This window comes from Sceloporus undulatus, chromosome 6 (genome assembly GCF_019175285.1).
Source record: "Sceloporus undulatus isolate JIND9_A2432 ecotype Alabama chromosome 6, SceUnd_v1.1, whole genome shotgun sequence".
Taxonomy (NCBI): domain Eukaryota; kingdom Metazoa; phylum Chordata; class Lepidosauria; order Squamata; family Phrynosomatidae; genus Sceloporus; species Sceloporus undulatus.
This window is the reverse complement of record NC_056527.1, coordinates 117,870,912-117,894,794: the sequence shown is the minus strand read 5'-3', so window position 1 is coordinate 117,894,794 and position 23,883 is coordinate 117,870,912. Positions and strand designations below refer to the sequence as shown.

Sequence of the window (23,883 nt, the reverse complement as noted above, 5' to 3'; positions counted from 1 at the left end):
CGTCTCCTGCACAACATCATTGCAATTAATGCCAGTCTCATCAAATGTGCAGCTCTTGCAAAGCGGCTTTTTAAAAAACGCATTCACAGAGGAACTGAGGTCTTGCAAGATTCTCTGCCTTCATTCATCGATCGATAGCAATATTGCATCTCCCGTTAATTTCTAATAGGGCTAAGTTCTCCTGCACAAACCATGTCACATGTGAATGCACATTTTTATCCAGATTTTTTCCCATCAACTGTGCGGCAGAGGAGCTAAGGTTTTGCAAAGAGGTGCAAGTTTGTTCGAAGGGTTGTTGTTGTTGCTGTTGTTTTATCTCCAACTCTTGCAAAACTGATATTTAAAATTTCTTAGGTGCCAATGAAATTTTTGCAAGGAATCCCTGTCAAATCAAGTGACTGGCTTTTGCAAGGCAATTTGTTTTAAATATCTTTGCGGTGGACTTGAGGGGCTGCATCTACGCTGCAGAATGAATGCACTGTGAGACCTCTTTAATTGTCATGGCTCCAGCCTATGGAATCCTGGGATTTGTAGTTTTGTGAGATACATCAGTGTGTTATAGCAGGCAAGTCACTCTCTCTCTCAGCCTCAGAGGAAAGCAAACCTACTCTGAAGATGCAATAGTCTGGCCTTAGGGTCATCATAAATGGGAAATGACTTGAATGCAGCAACATAGAGATGCAAAATTTCTAGAAATTTGGAGGCTGAACATGCTTTCTTCCAAAACCCCCCCCCCCCAAATTTTGGGGGGGAAATTGGGGGGAGGGAATGTAATATTACAAATATAGACTGCATCTACATTGAAGAATTAATGCTATTTGACACTGTTTTGACTGTCATGGCTCAAATCTATGGGATTCTGGGGTTTGTAGTTTTGTGAGACATTTAGCCTTCTCTGTTAGAGAAGCTTTGGGCTGCAACAAACTACAAATCCCAGGATTCCACAGGCAGTTAAAACAGTGTCAAACTGCAATAATTCTGCAGTGTGACAGCAGTCTTGCAATACATTCTGCTTTCTTCAACCCTCAGACATAGTGCAGTTGGTGCTAATTTTGATGGAATTTGGCAGGAGAGCATCGGGTGAGATCCTGAACCCAGGGCTCCTGGCAACCCAGGGTTTCATGGTTTTCTTCTTAACCAGGCATGCAGAGATGAGAAAGCCCTGTAGGATCCACCCCTTTCAGCTGCTAAAAGCCCTTGGAAGGGTGCAAAGAAATCCAACCTCCAGCCAGGTTTACCATTTTGAGGGGCTGGGTAAGCACCACTCCATGGAGGCGGATGAGGTTGGGGTGATGGAGGCAGCACATGGCGTTGACTTCGTTGAGGAAATCGATCAGGGCCCCCGGATCGGAAGAGACGTCGGAGCGGAGTGTTTTCACAGCCACGGGAATCTGGAAAAAGGGAGACTGAAGGTGAAAAGGAGGTAGGGCAGACATATATGAAGCAATATGTGTCTCTTGAGCTATGGTGACCCTCATAAGTTTCACAGGGCTTTCTTAGGAAATTAAGGAGCTAACCAGGCTGCAAAACTGTATAGCCCAGCCTTGGGTTGCTCATTGAAAATTCAGACGCACACACGGCAGAGTCGGCAAAACAGGCTGCTGTCAACATACAATCCCACCGCCCGGCGTGGTCCATTCAGCCCGGTGGACGACTCCAAAGCATCCATCCCCCAGGCGTTCCCGCAGCCGAAGGTCCCACTCGCTGATCAGGCATTTCAAGGAGGCATCAGAGTCCGCACGCGGGACCGAGGAAGGCTGCGGATTGGGGGCCTCTTCGTTTTCTGGGCTCCGTCCCCCGGTGAACATCTATGAGGGGAGTAAGAAAGCAGGGAGGATTTTGGTAAACATCCACATTGGATTCACTACCAACACAACAGAGAGTTTGTGCAAAGAGATCTTCTTTGGACTGCAGCCTCCAGAATCCCCCAGCTGGCAATGACCTTGATCAGCCTCCATAACAGCTTCCTTATGAACATATGCCACAGCAAAATGCTATGGAACTTTGGGAATGTGCATATATATATATATATATATATATATATATATATATATATGAGCAGTAATAATGCACGCACCTTATAGACCCAGGACATGGGGCGTTGGCCTTGCGGTCTCCGGCGTTTCAAGGCCTCTTCTAGCCGTCTCTGTCCTGCAAAGGATGCCAAAATTAATTTTCCAGGTGTTACTTATATGGCAATGAGGACTCTTTGCCTCCATCGGTTTCTCTACGCCAATTTATTATCCTTGTGGGAGCTATGCTATCATTGGAAATTTCCAGTATGAGCAAGCAGAAGGAAAAACAAGGAAACCCAGGAGTTTATCACACGAAGGAAATTAGGAGTTTATCCTGTGAATATCCTGGAAAAATCGCATAATTAGGTGAAACGATGTTCCCACAACGTTGCACAAAACCTGCCATTAAAATGGTCACAAAGAAGCATTAACGCACATCTTTTTACTTTCAGGATTTCAGCGACAGTGCATTGCTGATATCACTTTATGTGTGATAATCATTTGCGCAATTACTCACCATTTCCGCTTCATTCGCGGGATGCTTCAAATGCGCTTTAATCTCTCTTTAATGCCAAAATTAGCCCCAGTGTGATAAAACTCCCCACCCATATCTTACTACCAGCCCTCTGACAAAGAAGGCTCAAGGTCTCACAAAACTACAGTTCCCAGAATTCCCTAGCATTGAGCCAAGGCCATTAAAGCGGTCTGAAACTGGATTATTTCTGCAGCTGTGTTTTGTCCTGATGTTTCACACCAGGCACAAATGGCAAGCTTAACAATAGCAAATTCACTCCGTTCCTCTTATGCACTAGAAGCATGATTATTATTATTGGGGGGAGTTGTAGTTTTGTTTTTTTAAAACAGCGATTTCCCCAAGCTCTGGTTAAACATTGCAGTTGTCCCCACATCAGGCTATGCTTCCACACAGTTGCACACATGCTACTCTCTGCCTATCCATGTACATTTTTCTTGTTTCTTGTAGGCGTGAATGAATAATTTAATCCTAGTTTGATCATAATTAATGAATAATTTTCCCTGTCCAGTTTTGGGGAACTGTTTGCAAACTAGGGCTTGACTCGGCGCAAGAAAAACTCCATGTGAGTTTGTGCATGAGTGTGATGAAAACACATTTCCTATTCAGAAAGCAACATTTTTCTATGCAAAGCTCCCATGTGTCCCAGTGCGTCTGAATATCACAAAGTCCTGAAAATTTAATTAAGAATCTTTAGGGCAACCCATGAATTTCATAGGGTTTTCTTAGGCAAGGAAGATTCAAAAGTGGTTTTGCCAGGTCCTTCCTCTAAAATAGAGCCTACAGTACCTGGGATTCATTGGCGGTCTCCTTTCCAAGGACTAACCAGGGCTGACCCTGCTTAACTTCCAATATCAGATGCGATCTGCTGCCTTTAGGGTATTTCCCCTGAACTGAAGTGGTTGGGAAAACCCTTTTCCATTGAGAAGCTGGGAAATGGTCAGAGTCTCCAGGCCACCCCAAGTTACCTGGGCGCCCCATGCCAATGCGTTCCAGGTCGGCGGGCTTGACGTAGTCGAAATGTCCCGGTCGAGTGACGTGAAGCTCGTCCCGGATCTTGCTGTAGAACTGCTCCAACTGGATTTCGGTTAATAGCTGCCGGAGCCACTCGGTGCCATCGTCTGGTGCCATCTGGGCACCTGGAGGGAAGGAAGTGACCGGGGCACATAGTTAGCAGAAACCTTGTCTCTGTGTAAAGAGAAATACCCCCCGTTTTGCCCTCTCAAGTCAGTGACCCTCCATTTTATGCTAGAATCTAGAAGGAATTGTTGAATCAATTTTAGGCTTCTCTAGCTGCATACAGTATGTAGCTTGGCTCAATTGCCTGACTTAACTTTTCAGCTGCAAATGTTGCAGGTGACATTTTCAACAATATAAATCAATCCATGAGGGGTTATGGATAACTAGCTGATTTCCTTGGCAGCCACGATGGAACAAAGTTACATTCCAAAAACAATGGGAGACGTTGGAAGATACTGGTAGTTACTTTGCTGTTGCAACTAATAACATCTTCTAGTTATGTTTCCAAGTTACTTTTAGGGTTCTGTTTCCAAAGTAACAAAGTAATGCAGCCGTTTTATTAGTGTAATCAATGTCTTCTAATTACTGTAAATATTAACTTTCAAACAATGTAACAAGTTGGAATGTATTTGCTGATATTATATTTATTGACTTCTATTTATCTCATTTATATGCTGCCTTTCTTCCAGAGTGGGACCCAAAGCAGACTCCAGGAATAGCAAATGCAACGACATTTTAAAAACTATTAAAATTTCCCACATCAAACACTGTAAAAGCCATGCAAAAGTTAAAAACAAATAATATGCATATCTAAATAATAACTTGCCATGATTTAACCATGAAAAGCCTGCTTAAACAAATATAACAAATGTCTTCTTGGTACTTTTTAAGATAACTTTTGAAGTCACATTTTGAAAACAATGCAAGAAATTGGAACTTGGTTACTTGGCTGGGGCTGCAGCCACACTGCAGAAATAATCCGGATTGACACTGCTTTAACTGCCCTTGCTCCATGCTAGGGAATTCTGGGATTTGTAGTTTTGTGAGCCATTCAGCTTTCTCTGGCGCCACAACAAGCTCCAGTTCCCAGAATTCCACAGTACTGGGCCATGGCAGTTAAAGTGGTCTCAACCTGGATTGTTTCTGCAATGTAGATGCAGCCAAAGATGGAAGAATGCTTAGATTGGGGTGGCAAGAAAGACAACGGACAGTGAATGCCAGGTTGGCCTCTCAGGGCAGCTCTGCAACCCTGTGGCTTTAAAATAAAAAGTCAGATGTATGTATGAGCCAAAAGTGGACAGCTAAGGCATTAAAAAGGGAGGATGAGAGAGGACAGAGAAGTTACTTTTGTGCCCAAAGAGAAGATTCCTGAAGAACCGGTTCTGGTGAGCAAGAGATGAGAAGGAAAGGAGGAGGTCGGAGAGGCTGTCGGAACGGACGCCTGTGTCCTATGGCCTGGAGGAACGAAAGAAGGATGCTGTATCTGATAAAGAGTGAGTCTCATTTAGCCAGAATGCTTGGGACCAGATTTTGGAATATCTGCATATACAGAAAGAGATATCCAAGTGTTGGATTAGGACTTGACAGATCCAGGGTTCGATTTCCAGCTCAGGCATGAATCCCACTCAGTGACCCTAGGCAAGTCACACTCTCTCAGCCTCAGGGGAAGGCCACAGCAAACCTCCCCTGAACAAATCGTGCCAAGAAAATCCACAACAATAATACTAATACTAATAATAATAATAATAATAATAATGTATTTCTATCCCACCTCTCCATGTGGGAGGCAGCTTGGGTTTGCCTTAGAGTTGGAAACGACTTGAAGGCACACAACAACAACAAATAAAATGATAATAATAATAGTTGTTGTGTTGTGAATAATAATAATAATAATAATAATAAAATAACAAGCAGTGATCCAGGGTATTTGCAAAAAAGCTTCTCCTAGACCACTCAAACTTTGCCCTTGTCCCTGTTTTGGAACAAGGATGAGGATCCTGAAGCCTTCCAGGTTGGACTGCAACTCCCACCATCCCCTGACCAGCATAGCCACAAGGGTGAGGAATGCTGGGAGCTGTGGTCTATCAGTATCTGGAGAAAGGCATGATTTGGAACAACCGTGAGACAAAGAGTCCTGGGTTCCCTGCAAATCGAATCGATAGGTTAGAGCAGCGGTTCCCAAATGTTGGTCCTCCAAATATTTTGGACCATCTCCCAGAATTTTGATTGATGGCCAAGGTGGCTAAGGCTTCTGGGAGATGAAGCCCAAAGCAAGCAGAGGACCAAAGTTTGGGAATGACAGACTTGGGGCAAACTGGGAGAAGGGATTTCCCTGTTTTCACAGACAACCGTGTGTGTCCCACTCCGTGGGGCTGCATCCGGAGTTTGTTGTGGCACCAGAACTCTCTGACAGTGAAGACTAAATACCTCCCAGAGCTACAAATCCCAAGATTTGATAGCATTGCACCATGGCAATTAAAGCAGTGGATTATTTCTGCAGCACAGATGCAGCCCATGACTACACAAAGGCACAGAGAGATTTCAGGGGACAGGTTACCGAAGTCAAGTGCCAAGTCAGCCCTGCAACCCTGTTCTGTGATTCATTCAGATGGCTCCACACCCAAGAAAGGCACACTTTGCAGGGTTCACTTCAACTGGGCCTCACCTGCATTGATACCCATAAGCAAGCCTACATTGCAAGGGTGTCACTTGGTGCTTGGGGGGGAGTCCCCTAAGTGTGGCACTGGCATCTAGCAATGAGTGTTGGTGACAATTCCTTAGTGGATGGAGGTGATGCCTCTCCAATTGCAACTACATCTCTACTACAGTACATTGCTATTTTGACCCTTAACTTTCTTGGTTGGAAAGCATAATCTTTTCTCACTACCCCATCTTTGCACCACCAGTTGAATGCCCACCTGCCAGTCTGTCATGAAAGGAAAAGCAATGCCAGCTTTCAACACACATCCCCAACCAAGCCTTGGGAAAGGCTTGGTTGAGTTGCCCAGCATGGTGGTGACCTGGGAGTCTGGACCCCCGGCTGGATTTCTTCCAAATCCCTTCTTCTTTCCCACCCCGTAAAGGGATTTCACATCCGCATCCAAAGTTGTCCCAGTGTGCAATGCACCCCATGGTGACCCAGCCCTCTGGCACACTGGCAAAGTCCAAACCAAGAGCAAATATTGACAAGACACAACGAGAGAGAAAGCAAAACATGACCAACTTCTGTGCTTTTTGGGGAGAGGCTGGAAAATTATATTATCTTTTTAAAAGACAATAAGAAGAACCAAAAGAGAGCATGGTCTAATATTTAGCCTGAAAACACAAACAGGGCGGGGGATCTGGTTTGCGGTGCAGCTTGCAAAGATGGTTGTTGTCGTCATCATGTGCCTTCAAGTCTTTTCCAAAGTATGGTGACCCAAAGGCCAAAGTTGGCGTTTTCTTGGCAGGATTTGTTCAGAGGAGGTTTGCCATTGCCTTCCCCTGAGGCTGAGAGAGTGTGCAGCGTCACCCAAAGTCACTCAGTGGGTTTCATGGCTGAGTGTTGAATTGAACCCTGGTCTCCAGAGTCAAGCCCACCTCTTGCATCATTTTGCCATGCTGGCTCTCCTGGAAAGGTTAGGGATTATTGGGGGTTTTTTGGACAACAGGTCCCAGAATCCTGTTGGCTATGCTGGCTAGGGATTCTGGGAGGTATTGTCCAACAAAGCCATGTTCTCAACTGCTGGCTGGGGATACTGGGAGTTGTTGTCTCCCCCCCCAAAAAGGAACCTTTCCAAACTCTGTGAAAAAGTAACGGCTGCATAGTTTTTTGTGGGTTTTTCAGACTAAGCGGCCATGTTCTAGAAGAATTTATTCCTGATGATGCCAGCCACAGATGCTGATGGACATCAGAATAAATTCTTCTAAAACATGGCCATATAGCCCAAAAAACCCACAAAAAAACTATGGATGCCGGCCACAAAAGCCTTCAAATAACTGCTGCATATTTCTCCTGTTTAACAACCTCATAAGGTTAAGGTTACAACCAGAAATGATCCCGAAGTCATCACCTGTTCATTTCTTGATTTTTAAGGCCCCTGGGCATAAAATGTGCCCCTATGAGAAAAACTTCCCCCTGGAGACATTATTTTCCTCCAACTGTTTTGGGGTCATTTTTGAGCCCCTTGCAACAGATCCTCCCAGATCTGGCCAAATCCTCTGTTAGTGCAAGATGTGCATCTCTATGGCTAAACTCCTTGCTCTTCAGGAAACCTCACTCTGTGTGCAACACAATCACAACTACCTTAAATGTGTAGCGTTGTTTATAAAAAGACTCCTCTACAAAGAAATTTGCAAAGGATGCTAGCTCCACCAACTCTCATGAATTCCTCAAATCAAGGTGCCACAGTCCTTGAAACTTGTTGTTGTTGTGTTGTGCCTTCAAATTGTTTCCGACTTATGGTGACCCTAAGGCAAACCTATTCTGGGGTTTTCTTGGCAAGATTTCTTCAGGGAGGGTTTGCCTTTGCCTTCCCTGAGGCCGAGAGAGTGTGACTCACACAAAGTCATCCAATGGGTTTCCATGACTGAGCGGGGATTCGAACCCTGGTCTACAGCGTCATACTGTAGTTCAGTGCTGAAACCACTATCCCATGCTGGCTCTTAACCCTAATTCAGAAGTACCCAGACTTTGGTCCTCCAGATGTTTGGGACTTCAACTCCCAAAATCCCCGATTATTGGCCTCTTTGGCTGGGGCTTCTGGGAGCTAAAGTCCAAAATAGCTGGAGGTGAAAAATTTGGGAATGGCTGCCCAAGTATAGAATATTGGTCAATGAAACTATTGGAGATAATAGAAATGGAGAAATTGGCACAAATTGTAATGGATAAACTAACTGAAAAATTTGAAAGAGATTGGCAATTGGTTTTTGAGTATTTGAAGGAGCAATGGAGAAGTGGAATTGTAATAGATGAAGAATAGGATTAGGATTTAGGAATACATGGAAATAAAATATGTATTCATAGTGGGGTCAGAGGTAAAAGAATAAATAAGAGATTACAGTTTAATATTGTTTAAAATAGGAAACTAGAAGATTTCTTAGAAACAGTTTAAAGATGCTTTATAAAAGGGATCCATAGAAAGTGGAAAGATATTAAAGAGGAAGGAAGTTGTAATAGTATGAAAGGAAACAGAAGTTTGAATATTGTTAGAGGTAGGTGAATGTTAGGTCGGTTGAAGAGAAGTAGATATGTAGTAGAAGGTGGGAGTAAGTGTGGAAGGTCTGAGTAGAGACTAAGAACGTATAAAGTAAGGAGTATTGTAGTTGGGAGGATAAGTAGAGAATTAAGAGAAGGATAGGATGAGAAAGGAGTAAGAAGGTTAAAGAAGAACGTGGGTAAATAAGTATGTGATATGGTCAGATTTGGTTGTGTTGGCAGAGTGGGTTTTTTATTGTTGGATAATGGATGGATTGAATGTTTAAATTTAATTTAAAACATTTAAAAAAGCAAAGAGAATGACAGTCCTAATCCACAAATCTCAGGGGAGAGGAAAAGGGACTCCCAGCGCCGTTCTTGCGTCGTGCGAAAGGGCCGTGGGTCGGTTAACTAATGAACATTATTCAGGTTCTTCCTCTTGATTTAAATTCTCTATTACAAAAGCAAGCGGCAGCTCAAAGGGACTGAGAGATCGGGCGAGAGATCAGGCGTGGCAGGGATCAGGTTGAAGGGTTTCTCAAAATGCAGAACAACCGAACATCTGCAACACTTGAATAAGCACCACGTCTATTTTCCCCTTGCAATCCTGATTTGGACAGTCCAACATTTATTCCGCAAGGCAAGGAATTAGAGGGCTGGGTTTTTACTATTCATTTAAGAATGTTCTAATGTTCATATTTTGTGGCTGGATCTCACAGAACTGGGAGAGACCCAAAGGTGATCTAGTCCAAACCCTCTTGCACTGCAAGAATCCAGGGCAAAATATATATCCAGGAGATGAGCATCTCATCTAGGTTTTAAAACCTCTGCAGATTCATCTTTGATGCAGAGAAAACAGAGGAGATTTTTCTTGCTCATACTATAGGATTACCCAATGAAGCTGCATGATAAGAGATTTGGGATAGAGAAATAGAAATACACTTGTTGCTAGGGTTAGGGCACAAGACACCCGTGAATATGGAAATCAGCAAATAACAAAACACCATGTTGTTACCTGAGAGGACACCTTTCTAGGAATCTCTAGGGCCTCCAGTGCAACTCTATGGTTAACGTCTGACAGACACTGACCACAGAACTGGACTGGAGGAGCTACAAAGACCTAGTAAGAGTGACCTCTCTAGGAATTTCCAGGTCCTCCAGTGCAACTCTATGGTCAACATCTGTCAGAAGTCGATCACAGACTCATAATGGAAGACCTACAAATACCAAGAGAAGTGTTTTCTCTAGGAACTTCTATATTCTCCATCACAACTTTATGATCAACTTCTGGTGGAATTGGGTCAAATCTAAGGCTGCAGTCACATTGCAGAAAGAATGCAGTTTGATACTGCTTGAACTGTCATGGCTGCCTCCTATGGAGTTGTGGGATTTGCAGTTTGTGCAGCTAAATATCTCACAGAGTTACATATCCCAGGATTGTATAGCATGGTGTCATGGCAGTTCAAGCGGTGTCAAATTGCGTTAATTCTGCACTGCGGATACAGCCATCTCTGAGAAAATTCCTTTATCTTACATGGGCTGCAATGAAGATTCTCTCTCTCTCTCTCTCTCTCTATACATATATATATATATGGTGCCATGAAGCCATTGTCTTGGTTCATTCCTCTGCTAATGGGTTGGGATTTGTGAATTTAATTCAGTTTGGCGTTCTCTCTTTCAAGTCTTCCTTTGTCCTTGTTCAAGGACTGCAACCTGTAAAGTCCCTTTCTGTCCAGGAAGCTTGAAATGTTCTCCAACTGGTTTTTGGGTCTTGCCATTTCTAAGGTCAGATTTGTGTCCCTTAATCCTTTTGCATACAGACTGCCCTGCTTGTTCAATATTGAGGGCAGAGGGGCATTACTGGCATTGCGGTTGTCATTGTTGTTGTCGTCACTGTGTGCCTTCGAGTCAATTCGGACATATGATGCCCTAAGGCGACTCTATCATGTGTGTTTCTTGGCGAGTTTCTAAAGAGGGGTTTTGCCATTGCCATCCTATAGTCACCCAGTAGGTTTACATCATGGCCAAGCTGGGATTCGAACCCTGGTCTCCAGAATCATAGTCCAACACTATGCCATGCTGGCTCCATTACTGGCACAGGGTGGCATATATCACAGTGGAGAAGGCAAATCAATATTCCTCTGATGCTGTCAGCAATGTTATTGCAAGCTTTCAAAGCTCCACTGGCTTCTTCTCCACCAGGCAAGAGGTTACAAACCTGAAGAACAGTTTGGGAACTAGGTTTGAGACCCAACCCTAAGGTTACTCCTGGCTTGTCCTGTTCATCAGCCTCAGTTTTCCTTATCTGTAAAATGGGTGCATTCACCACCGCCACTAAAGGATGCGTCTCATGAAATCAAAAAATGCTTTGGAAACAGCCGAAAAGAAATGTAAACAGTGGAAGCCAGATGGAAGGAAGAGAGAGCTTTTCCTTTGTAAGAGAAAGGAGTTCCTGATGTTAAGTGCCCTATTTACGTAAATCTTAGAAAGGATCTTATCACCTGGAGCAGATGCATGAGTCAAAGGTGGAGAGGAATAATAATAATGTCAAGAAGGAAGAGGCCCAGACATTTCCCTTCCCTTGCTCTCTTTCGCAAAACCCAAAAGGACTTAGACATGAGCTTTCTGCAACAATAACCCCCAGGGAAGTGAGCGATCATGGAGTGAGTAAATCCTATGGAGAGTGGGGGGAATTCTGGCATGGAGCAAGCTCCCCAAGGAAGAAGCCTATCAGAAAGATGGAGGGAGCAGAGAAATTAAAAAGCAGGGAGAAGAGAGAGGAAATCAAGAAACATTCATTTGTAAAACCAGCAAGAAAAAAAAAAAAAAAAAAGGGGGGGGGGGAACCAGGAGGAAAATGCAGGGATGAAAGATCCAGGAGATAGGTTTGAGGGTGCATCTACACTGGAGAAGTAATGCAGTTTCACACCACTTTAACTGCCATGGCTCAATGCTATGGATGACTGAGATTTGTAGTTTTGTATTTAGCCTTCTCTGGGTGCATCTACGCCATAGAAACCACACACTTTGACACCACACTAACGGCCATGGCTCCATCCCACAGAATCCTGGGATTTACAGTTTCGAGAGGCACCAGCCCCCTTTGGCAGAGAAGGCTAAACACCTTGTAAAACTACAAATCCCCATTTAAAGCAGTGTCAAACTGCATTACGTTTACAGTGCAGAGGCATGTTGAATTGTGAAAACTAATACCCCCCCTTGTGAACCCAGATTGCACCTCCAATGTAGAAATGACGTAGTTTGATACCACTTTTAGTGCTGTAGCTCCATCCTATGGAATTATGGGATTTGTAGTTTTACAAGGTGTTTAGCCTTCTGTGCCAAAGAGGACTGGTGGTGCCTCTTTGTTGTTGTGTGTCTTCAAGTCATTTCTGACTTATGGCGACCCTAAAGCAAACCTATCAAGAGGTTGTCTTGCTCAGGTTTCTTCAGAGGGGGGTTGCCTCTGGGGCTGAGAGAGTGTGACTTGCCCAGTGTGTTTATATGCCTGAGCTGGGATTCGAACCCTGGTCTCCAGAGTCATAGTCCAACACTCCAACTATTAGAGTACACTGGCTCACAACTCTATAAATCCCAGGGTTCTGTAGGATGGAGCCACAGCAGTTGAAGTGGCGCTGAGCTGCATTATTTCTATAGTGGAGATGCACACAGAGAAAGGCTAAAGACCTTGTAAAACTATATATCCCAGGGTTCTGTAGGATGGAGCCAGAGCACTTAAAGTGGTGTCTAACTGCGCTCTTTCTACAATGGAGATGCACCCCAGCCAAAAATATATTTTTTCATTAATCTAAATACACAAAGAAGAGGAACAAAGCAAACATGTTGAAAAAAGGACAGATGAGTTATCTGTGAATGAGGGAAAGCAATATATTCTTGTAAATCCTGCAAGTTCACCCAGAGAATAAAGAAGAAGAGGAAGGCCAAACAGGAGAGAAAATGGTTAACCTAGTAAATACAGAAGGAAGAAAAACAAGAGAGAGAAAACCCATGAACCAAAGACACATTAGATATGAGTCAATGGGGGAGAAAGAAGACCAAAAAATGGAAACAGGAAGAGAGAAAGTGAGAAAGAAGGGAGTGAGAAAAACAGAAAGAAAGAAAAAAGAAAGGAATGAAGGAGAGAGATGTTTTTTGTTTTGGAAGAGTATTTTGAGTTGGTGTGACCCATAGAACAGCCCCATAAGTCCACATGTATATGCCACTCACCTATGGGAAGGAACCTATGGCAATCCTTGTTGCTCTATTTTTCTTTCTTTCTTTCTTTCTTTCTTTCCTGCCTGCTTCCCTTTCCTGCTGGCCCAAGGCTGGCTCCTCCTCTGCCTAGTGACAACTCACCTGGGCGGGACAGGTAAGGAGAGAAAGGCCAAGGAGGGGTGCCCTTAGTGGCTGGCATTAAAGGGGCATTACAACCATGAGAATGTGGCACCATTTGTGCCACCTGTGCCAAGGGAGTTCCTCCTGGCAAATCATAGGCCTAGTTGCATCTGCTGCACTGCAGGGTTGCCATGGTTGAATTCTGGGATTTATAGTTTGGTGAGAGCTCTGAGGCCACAACCAAGTGAATTGTAGTTCCCAGAACCGCTCACCATTGGCAATGGTTGCATCTACACTGGGAAACTAATGCAGTTTGGCACCGCTTTAAATGCCACATTGGCTCCACGCTATGGCATCCTGGGATTTATAGTTTTGTTTATGGATTTATAGTTTTGTGAGCCATTTAGCCTTCTCTGTCTCAGAGAGCTCTGGGGCTACAACCAAGTGAACTGTAGCTCCCAGAACTCCTCACCATTGGCTATGGCTACATCTACACCGCAGGATTAATGGAGTTTGGCACCGCTTCAAATGCCACGTCAGCTACATGCTATGATATCCTGGGATTTATAGTTTTGTGAGCCATTTAGCCTTCTCTCTCAGACAGCCCTGGGGCCACAACAAACTACAAATCCCAGGATTCCATAGCATCGGTCCATTTGCTGCATCTAAGTGGTCACTCAAAAGGATAGGCATCTTTCAGGGGTGCCTTAGGTGCATTCCTATATGGCTCTTAGGGTCCCTTCCAACTCTCAGATTCTACGATTCTATAATTCCTCTGAACAAGTCATGCCAAAATTGTACCTATGGCTGTGTCCGCACTGCAGAAATAATCCAGTTTGACTGCCATCGTGGCTCAAGGCCATGGGATTCTGGGAGTTGGAGTTTGCGGTGGCACCAACAAACTACAACTCCCAGCATCCCATAGCCTTGAGCCGTGACGACAGTTCAAGTGGTGTCAAACCGGATTATTTCTGCAGTGTGGATGCAGCCTATGGCACCACGACAGGAAAAAGAATTTGCTGAGAAATACTTATTTTAAAATAGAAGATTCCAAAACGGAAGAGGCTGGTCCCTACGGCAAGAGCAAGAAGGTCTGTGAAACCTCAGAAGCCTAGATCATGTCCTTTATCTAAACATCGAAGACTCCTCTAGAAGGAAGATAAAAGAACAAGGAAAAGGTCTGGGTGCAAAACCTGATTCAGCAAAAGAACGGTTCGGCTGGAGTCCAGTATACGGGAATTTCCATGAAGGAGTTTGTCTTTAAATGTTTTCCTACTTTTTAACAAAGATTTTATTGATACTTCTGTTGTATACAAATAAATATTCAGTCTATAGGTCACATTGTACATGCAGCGCATAACGTTTGCCTTATTATAGCTATTGGCCACTGCATAATAATTTATCAGTTGTTTCAACAAACTGTTTACGAAGTATAATTCGACACATACTATATTTGTATGATGTATTTATAAGAAAAATAGTTAAAGATAAGAATAATAAAATCAAGTACCAATGACCAGTTTTCCTACAGTGTCAAGTGCAAACCCAAGCCTTACTTTTCTCCTGCTTGTCGCCAGAAAATTAATCATAGCAAACTGACTCAAATGTCTTGCACTGTTGAATATCATTTTCCGCCTCTTTTTTGGCATTTCATATGGCTATGGAGAATATTCCTTCTTAATGTTTCTTATTAGATCTAAGCTTTTTTTGTTAATTGTTTAAATGTTGTACTTTTAACAAAATGCAGTCAGCCTTCCGTATCCACAGATTTTGGTATCCACAAGGGGCCTGGAATAAAACCCTAGTGAATACCAAGGGAGCAAAGGACCACTTTGTGTTTTTATTGTCAGTGTGGTGTATTACTGTGTGTTGGACCAGGACTCTGGGAGACACGAGTTTGGATCCTTGCTTGGCCACCAAAACCCACTGGATGACCAAGGGCAAGTCCCATTCTCTCAGCTGCAGCTGGGATTCAAATCCTGGTCTCCCGTGTCCTAGTCCAACACTGAAACCACTAAACCACACTGACTTGCACATATATGTGTGTATGTGGTCCCTCCACATTTGCTGGGTTTAGGGGAGAAGGACCCCCATGAATATGGAAATACCACAGACCAAAAAACCACTATTCTTTTTACCTAAGGGAGCACCTCTCTAGGAATCTCCAGGTCCCCCGGTGCACCTCTATGGTCAACATCTGCCAGAGGTGGATCATAGAATTGTGCTGGAGGACCTACAAGTGCATAGAGAAGTGTTTTCTCTAGGAACTTCAAGATTTCCCCAGCACAACTCTATGGTCAACTTCTGGCAGAGTTGTGCAGAAAGACCTAGAGATTCCTAGAGAGAACATGTTGATCAAAATGGCAAATAATCAGTTCTGCAAAAGTCAAATGTGGAAGGCCAACTGTGTGTGTGTGTGTGTGTGTGTGCGTGTGTACACAGTCCTCCCTCCATTTTCGTGGGCTTCGAGTCTGGTCCTTCGTGGACCGCAAGTGGAGAGGATTCAAATGGTGTGCACAGGAATGCATGGCCATTCAAACCAGTGGGGCTTGAATATGTGCGAATTTCCATTTTCACGTGTGAGTGTGTGTGTGTGTGTGTCCGGAACGGATTCCCTGCGAAAATGGAGGGACGACTCTGTGTGTGTGTGTGTGTGTGTTCTATATATATGTCATATAATGAGTTTTTGAAACAGTGGTTGGCTGGCCTACCTCTCTGGCAGGGACGTAGCTAGGATTTTAGGAAGGGGGGGGTCCAGACTAAGTGCCACCATTATAATGGGGCTTGAGTGCGGTGGCGCAGCAGCACACACCATTCATTTTTCTAATGGAAGGGGGGGGCCGGACCCCCATCCCCCCCCCCCGGCTACATCCCTGTCTCTGGGTTGCTGTTGTGGAGGACTCCTGAGGGTGCCCCCTGGTGGCTGTGTGCAGAACAGCGGTTGCCCCACTCTTGTGTGTGAACCACCCTGCAGCCTTTGCAGGGCACATCATCAAAGGTGGGCCAAGGCCCACAGCCGTCCCAAGTGGCCCAGCCAGAGCCCCAGCCTTCCTCTTGTGCAATCTGCATGATGCGCCCAGAAAGGCTTTGAGTGCAGATTAAAAACAGAGCTCTCCTTAATTAAAAGCCAGCCGCCTGTGCTTTTCCCATCAAGCCTGGGAGAGGTTTTGGAGCCCTGTCTGCCCCTCCCTCCCATCTGCCCAATGGAATCAATGTCTAAACTGAGACTCATCACCGTAGAGTCAAAGGGATCCCCAAGGCAATCTAGTCCAGCCCAATGCTGCCGGCGAAGCGCTCCTGAGAGATGGGCATCCAAACTCATTCTTGGGAAACCTCCAATGAAAGAGACTCCACCGCCTTCCAAGGGAGTCTGTTCTATTGTTAAATAGCTCTTCTTATTGAGATGCTTTTCCCAATATTTTATCATAAAATTGTAGAACCTCCTTTTCCAAGACTTGTCCTCCATCTCAACCTTCTGTCCAGGAGGAATTCCACAATGTCCTCCATTTTTGAGCATGGATATACATTTATATTAGGGTTTTTAGCATTTATTTTGTCATGCACTGTTTTTTTTCCCCTTGAATGGCCTGCATTTTGCAGTGCCTTGTCCTCCTTTGTGGCTATTAGGACATTTGGTCACCCTGATCCCACAAGACTCCTTGGCTGTTTTCTGACAACAGCGTAAATGCAGCTCCTATTCCAGCCTGTTTTCCATTAAACCCCAAAGACATTCCTCTCTCCTAAATGTCTTGGAAATAAGGGATGCTCACTGTCCCAAGGATGGGACAATGATGGCCCATGGGCCTGGAAATCCACCCACCCGGCATTTGTTGCCTAAATGACCCCAAACCATCCCATGCAAAAATAAGCTGCCACCCTGAAGGGGCAAATCATTTTTTTGTGGAGAAGAAAATAAATTCCTGGTTCTGGAAATCTAGAAAAGTTGTGGGCCACAAAACCACTTTTCAGACCACATCGGGCCTCAGGGCCACATTTTGCTTACCTCTTTATGTAATGAAAGCCAAATAGCTTGCAAGCAATTTATACTACCCAGTTATCCCAGTTTGGTAGGTAGATTCCCCATTAATCCTCTGTCTTCCCAGTTTCTCGGCTGCTTTTAAAATGACCCATTTTCTCTCTTCTCTTCCCAATATCTTCCTTCGTCCTCAGCTTACTTCAATTGCTGCAAATGCATAAACCTAGCAAGGAGGAAAGGAAAGGAGAGGAGGGCAGTATTTGCCCTTCCCAGTTGGCTCAGGCAAAAGCAAACTGCTGCAGCTTCTCCCAGCTTATTTGTTCTTCAGCGTTAATAACTTTTGCCACTTTGACCACTCTGGTGTTGCTTGGTCATACATGTCTACATTTTCATCTGTGACAACTAAAGTGAGAAATGTGGGAAGTGGAAGTTTTAAAATCAGCCTTTAATAAGGCAACACAAACAAAGGGCAGCTGACTGTTATATAAGAGCTCTTTTCCACAGTTATGGCGCCTCTGCTGACATGCTGCACCAGGGAGATGATGCGTATGGCCTTTTCCTTTGAGTCCGTTAACACGTTTGCTTCTTTCCTCCCACGCAGGAGGTTGATTAGGCGCATGTAGCGGCGCTAATGCCTTTTGCATCAGAAATGCAGAAATGCAGAACACAAACTAGTCCTGGAATGTTGCAGTGCGTTGCAAAGAGCTGCATACATGAAGCAATCTAGCCTCATGCAGCCACGCATTCCCCACGGCACAGTTTTACACATTCAGCAATATGCATTCACTTAAATGTTTCCTTGTGAACCTTTGTGCCACTTTTGAAAGCAGCATCACTTATTTTGCTCACAGATGCCTTTGCAAACACTCTCTTTGAGCACGGCCCTATTCAGTTTCTTGATTTAGGGAGAACTTATGGAACCGATGGCCACAGTATCACCTGTGACATTTCCACACGTATACATTCCCAATTCTTTCAGCCAAAGAAGAAAGCTCTCTTGGGGATGCAATTGCAGAATCCTTCTTGTCCTGTTTGGGCACCTACTGTGTTTCGATCCCCGGACGGAGCCAAAATCTGCAATGCAAAAGGTAGTTCTGGGTGTCAAGAGAACTGGTTTATTGCAATCAGGACCTCAATTCCCACTGATAAATAAATCACTTTGCAATGTGAATGAAGAGATCGGTTCGGCAGCAGAGCATGGTTCACATTACATTTGCCCCAATCGCATTGTATTGCTGTAAAAATAAAATAACCCATTTGTGGGTCACATTGATGAATGAATCGGTTCAATTTGGAGTGTTTTTAGTGGGATTTTTTCCTCCTCTGTCCATCACTGTAATTGCATTTATGTACTTCCATATGAGGGTTGAAGGGTGGGTGAACGCAGGTTGTTGATTCCCGCTTCCCCACCCAGCAACCCCTTATTGCACCATAGTAAACCGATTACGATCTGCATCTCGTTCACACTGACATTGTATCAATTTGTGAATTCAATTCTTCAAATCGGTTCTTGAAATCGATTCCGATCCGCATCTGGATCACACTTGTGCGAAATCGATTTATCCAAAAAGATGCGGGGGAAATCAGAGTAAAAAAGACACAGGTTAAATGGGCGTAACACATGGCGCAGTGTGAACCAGGGTCATTTAAACAGTTTCAAACCAATTTGCAAACCGGTTTAAAACGTAGTGGGAACGAGGCCCAGGTTTTTGGCCATGATTCACAGCAAAAAGTATGCCATATCACCTTTGGTGTCATGCAAAGGGCTCAAACATGTGATTCGTTTATCAGGATCGATTGCAAACTGGAACATAACTGAGCTAGAAGTTTGGTTTCTTCAGCCCAGTGTTGCGAATTCTGACTGGCAGCTGCTGCAGCTCTTTAATGTTTACTCTCTAATATATGCCCCACTCTCTTCCATGCCAGCATTCTTTGAAGATGCCAGCCACGGATGCTGGCAAAACGTCAGGAACAAACTCTTCCAGAACACAGCCACATAATCGACCCTCTTGTAACTTCACACCATTAGACCTGGTCCTCCCTTCTGGGGCAGCAGAGAAGAAACTGTATTTCAAGGGGCAACCATGCCACCCGTCCACCTTCTCTTCCCCAAACTGGACATGCCTAGCTCCTTCAGCTTCTTGTCATATATTTGGTTCTCCATCCCTCTTATCATCCTCCTTGTCCTTCTATCAATCTGCTCCAACTTGTCTCTATCCATCCTAAAATGAGGCACTCAAATCTGAACCCAGGATTCCAGGTAAGGCATGCCATCTTGTGCAACCTTCCTGTTGCGTACATCTCGGCATCTTATTCCGGCAGGACCCAACTTGTGATTTCCACCCTTCCAGGGCCATCCCACCCCAACTTCAAAGCTCTCCTCCCAAAGTTTCCACTCTCTTTGAAACCTCTCAGCCGCCTCCTTGGAGCCTTGACCTTAAAAAACACAAAGCCACTTTGGGGACCTAAAACTCCCAGAATCCCCTCTAAGGTCTAATCTGCACTGCAGAACTAGGGTTTGTAGTTTTGGATGCTATTTAGCCTTCTGTGACAGAGAGCTCTGAGCTACAAATCCCAGGATTCCATAGCAGTGAACCATGACATTTTCAATGGTTCACTTTTTGGACCTAAAACTCCCAGAATCTCCTCTAAGGTCTAATCTGCACTGCAGAAATAAAGCAGTTTGATACCACTCGAACTGCCATGGCTCCATGCTATGGAATCCTAGGATTTGTAGTTATGGATGCTGTTTAGCCTACTGTGGCAGAGAGTTCTGAGCTACAAATCCCAGGATTCCATAGCATTGAACCATGTCAATTAAAGCAGTGTCAAACTGCTTTAATTCTGCAGTGTAGACGAAGGCTATGACTTCCCTTGATTTGGGAATGGTGCTTCTGTTTCAGACAGAATTCTTTCTTCTTCTACTTGGAGATCCCTGTCCCTTCTTCCTGGTGATCTCCCACCCAAGTATTAACCAGACCCAACCCTGATTATCTTCCAAAACCCAACATGAGACCACAGGACACAGCTGGCTTGGGGATTCTGGGACTTGTAGTTTTGATGTAAAAGGTAGACTTTCCCCAGCTCTATGGAAACCCTGAGAACAGAACTAACTCGAAGCAGTTTTGAGATGAAAGAAGACAAGCCACCCGAGGCTTAACCCAGATAAGACAGAGGCGCTGTGGGTGAGGAAACCGGATGAACCGGGTGGAAGGGTGAGATCGGTGTGGGATTGGGACCAAGCGTACAGCTGCAGGGTTGTCTTGGACATAATGAAGGCTCAACTGGTTTCAGTTAGTGGGGTGCCTTCTATCAGTCCCTGTCTGGAGAAAGTACATCTTGCTATAGCTGGATAGATTGAGGGTTACACTACTGTAATTTGTTCTACCTGGGTCTGCCCTTGAAGACATTCCAGAGGTCCATTGTTGGCAGAAGCAAGGCGATCGCAGCATCTAATGAGCATTGGTGGCCTGTGCATTATGGAGCCTTATCTAAGGAGTTTATCACACTGGGGCTAATTTCGGCATTGAAGAGAGATTAAAGTGTATTTAAAGCATTCCACGAATAAAGCAAAAATGGCAAGTAATTGTGCCAATGATTATCACACACAGTTGTGAAAATTGGAAATGCATTGTCACTGAAATTTCAAAAGTAAAAAGGTGTGCATTAATGCTTCTTTCTGACCACTTCAATGGTGGGTTTTGTGTGACGTCATGTGAAATCGTTTCGCGCACAACAAAAGGACTTTACCAGGATATTTACAGGATAAACTCCTGATCTCCTTCGTGTGATAAACTTCTAAGGCTTCATCTACACTGCAGAATTAATGCAGTTTGACACTGCTTTAACTGCCATGGCTCAATGCTCTGGAATTCTAGGATCTGTGGCTCTCTGAGATATACAGCCTTCTCTGCCAGAGAGTTCTGGTGTCACAACAAACTACAAACCCAAGCATGGCTGGTTGGGGGATTCTGGGGGTTGTAATTCCAAAAGACTAACTTTTCCAAACTTTAGCATTACTTTCCTCCTCCTCCTCCTCCTCCTCCTCCGCTTCCTCCTCCTCCTCTATGAATGTGACTACCTTATTTTTGGCACACTAAGAAGCGGCACCCAGATGTGGCTTTACTGCAGAACATCACAGCAAACACATGGTGCTGCCAGATCCCTTTGCATACTAAAAACCACCTTGGAGGACTACAGCTTCCAGCTATCATGGTTGCTGGGGGATTCTGGGAGTTGCAATTTTTAAAGTATGTTTTCTCCTCCAAGTTGGGCATGAACCCCATGCCCTGCAGCCTTGAACCTCTCCCTGGCCCTGCAATTCATAAACACCACTTACTCCAAGGCGCATGAAACCAGTCCCAGGAAGAGGCAGGAGCCAGAAATGGAGCACAGAAGTGTGACAACCTTTAGTAAGCCTTTTCGCTCTGCAGGGAAGGAGAGGGAAAGTACTAGTATAAGAATTAAACTTAGTATAAGAACTAAATGTTTCTTCAGTCCATACATTGCTAGCATTGCTTAGGGTCAGACATTAAAAACTATTCATGCCCAAGACTCTTGCAATTTGTATTCCCTGGTAACTCCTTGCCAGTCCTAATGCTTTGAATGTGTAAACCAGTGGTTTCCAAACTTTGGTGCACGTGCACCAGATGTTTTGGACTTCATTTCCCAGAATTCTTGGCTGCTGACCAAAATGGCTGGGGCTTCTGGGAGTTGAAGTCCAAAAAAAAGCTGGAGGACCAAAGATTGGCAACAATTGCCCTAAGGCTCCAATGGTTCCCAAACTTTAGTCTATATGTGCTTGTCACTTTTGTACCATATAGGACTTTCTGTAATAATGTATTTTTATGTGATTGTTCTTATGTTCTGATGTGTCTTGTATTTTGTTCTTATTTTGCCTATGGTTTGATAACTGCAATAGGCAATGGATTGATTGATTGATTGATTGGAAGGGATGCCATATTGAGGATGGAGCGAGCTTTTTTCTGCTGCTCCAGAGAATAGGACACAATGGAGCAATGGATGCAAACTACGGGAAAACAGGTTCCAGCTCCAGAACTTCCTGAGGCTAAGAGCTGTTGGAAAGTGGAAAATGCTGTTCCCTTTGGAGGTTTTTAAACAGAGTCTAGATGGCCATCTGTCAAGGGTGCTTTGATTAAGAGTTCCTGCCTGGCAGGATGGGGTGGGACAGGATGGCCTTTGGGGTCTCTTCCGATTCAAAGATCCTCTGTATTCCTGCATGGCTGAATGGGGTTGGACTGGAGGGATTTGGGGGGAGTCTCTTCTAACTCTATGACTCTCTATGATTCTAAGCTATCAGCCAAGAACAAGGGCAAGGCAGGAAAGAGTGGTGGCCCTAGAGATAGAATGGAGCCGAGGAGGGAGGGCCCTCAGAAGAGCCAGCCCTGGGGAAGTGAGTCAGGGAAGGAAGGAGGGAAATGGGAAGAGCCCAAAGAGGAGGCGAGAAACCAGGCCAAGGGCAGGAAACTGGAAGAACCAGCCCTGGGTCCCCCAAGAGCCTTGAGAGGAGGAGGCCGGGAGCCAGCTGGGTTTCTGGACCAAGGGGCAAAGAGCCAAAGTCTGGAGGGTGGAAGGCCACCATCAGCTGCTCACCCGGGTAGCAGGTCTTGAGGTCCCAGCAGGGCACATCTCTCCGGCGGCAGGTGGAGCAGTTGAAGACCGTGGCGGCTCCTTCTGGAAAGAGCAGATGGGCAAAGGTTAGGCTTGCAAGGATGCCCAGGTCCTGGTCTACCAGGTGTTTTGGACCCCAGCTCCCAGAAACCACAGCCTTCTTGGGCCTCGTTCCCACTTACAGATAAACTGGTGTGTGATGCGAATCGATGGATCAATTCAACAGTGGAGCGTGGTTCCCACTACATTTGCCCCGATTTCATTTCCCCCCTCTAAAATAATCTACTTGGGGTTCACATTCATGCATGAACTAATTCAAAATGGACCTGATCCAGCTGCCCAAAGGGCAAATTTAAATAAGAAAAATTTAATAATAATAATGATGATGATACTCCATTGCATATAATGGGACTTGAGCATCCACAGATTTTGGTATCTATGGTGAGTCCAGGAACCTATCCCCAGGGAACACCAAAGGTCCCCTGTTTTGGGGGTTTCCCTTCCCTTTCTGTCCCCCCCCCCCCCCGAAACTTACCGCAGGCAGGAGGACACAGAACTGAAAAAGAAGCAGCAAAAGGATGATTGCAATTTTCAAACACAAAACATTTACTAGCTTGCCCTTAAGAGCCTGGGGGAGCCTTTGCATTGTTCCTAGTTCCCCCCCAAGTCAGACATGATGCTTCTATTGTATATTTTCCAGCTGCTCCAAAGAACTGCAGCCTAACAGTACAGAGAGCACACACACAACTCCCTTGATGCAACAACTTCATAATGGCTGCCAGTCTGTTTCCAGGCACAATTCAAAGGGATAAGATAATTCCCCAAACGTTTGGCCAAAACTCACCAAATCCCCCCACATCTCACCAAATACTTATTTAAACTCTCAAAATTACCATTAAAACCAATCATCAAAATCACACCAAAGGCTCTGAAAAGTACCCATTTTGGTGTGAAAGTCACTAGATTGGCGACCTATAAGCAGGGTGACCAGATGTGGAAGATATGGGTCCCTAGAATAGTTAATAATAATAATAATAATAATAATAATAAATTATTCCAGATTGAATCGCCCTTAACCAAAATGCTTGGAACTAGAAATGTTTTGGGTTTCAGATTTATTTATTTATTTATTTATTTGGATTTTGTAATACTTGTATTTGCATATATGTACATAATGAGCTACCCTGGAGATGAGACC

At 44.6% G+C, this 23,883-nt stretch overlaps 1 protein-coding gene and 1 long non-coding RNA gene across 4 annotated transcripts in view; both read right to left on the bottom strand.

Annotated features, from left to right (window-relative positions):
* Positions 1-13,098, bottom strand: part of TNK1 (tyrosine kinase non receptor 1) — a 28,779-nt gene extending 15,681 nt beyond the window's left edge. Inside the window, exons 1-5 of one of the 2 annotated variants that reach the window (XM_042472344.1) lie at positions 12,971-13,098; positions 3,516-3,686; positions 2,078-2,151; positions 1,614-1,808; positions 1,239-1,391 (exon numbers count right to left, since the gene is read on the bottom strand). In XM_042472344.1, coding sequence (XP_042328278.1) covers positions 1,239-1,391; positions 1,614-1,808; positions 2,078-2,151; positions 3,516-3,678 — 585 coding nt within the window. In that variant the 5' untranslated portion in view covers positions 3,679-3,686; positions 12,971-13,098. Of the gene's footprint in view, positions 1-1,238; positions 1,392-1,613; positions 1,809-2,077; positions 2,152-3,515; positions 3,687-6,485; positions 6,685-12,970 lie in introns of those variants that run through there. The other variant, XM_042472343.1, reaches the window with a different exon arrangement.
* Positions 13,099-17,444: 4,346 nt separating this feature from the next.
* On the bottom strand, positions 17,445-23,490 carry LOC121934962. 2 transcript variants are annotated; one of them, XR_006104709.1, is made up of 4 exons: positions 23,221-23,490; positions 22,668-22,748; positions 21,394-21,481; positions 17,445-18,128 (listed from the first exon to the last, which is right to left on the bottom strand). It is a non-coding gene; the product is annotated as an uncharacterized LOC121934962 (long non-coding RNA). The 2 variants fall into 2 exon arrangements; XR_006104708.1 differs by lacking the exon at positions 23,221-23,490 and having other exon boundaries at positions 17,446-18,128; positions 22,668-22,968.
* Between the last annotated feature and the right edge of the window lie 393 nt (positions 23,491-23,883).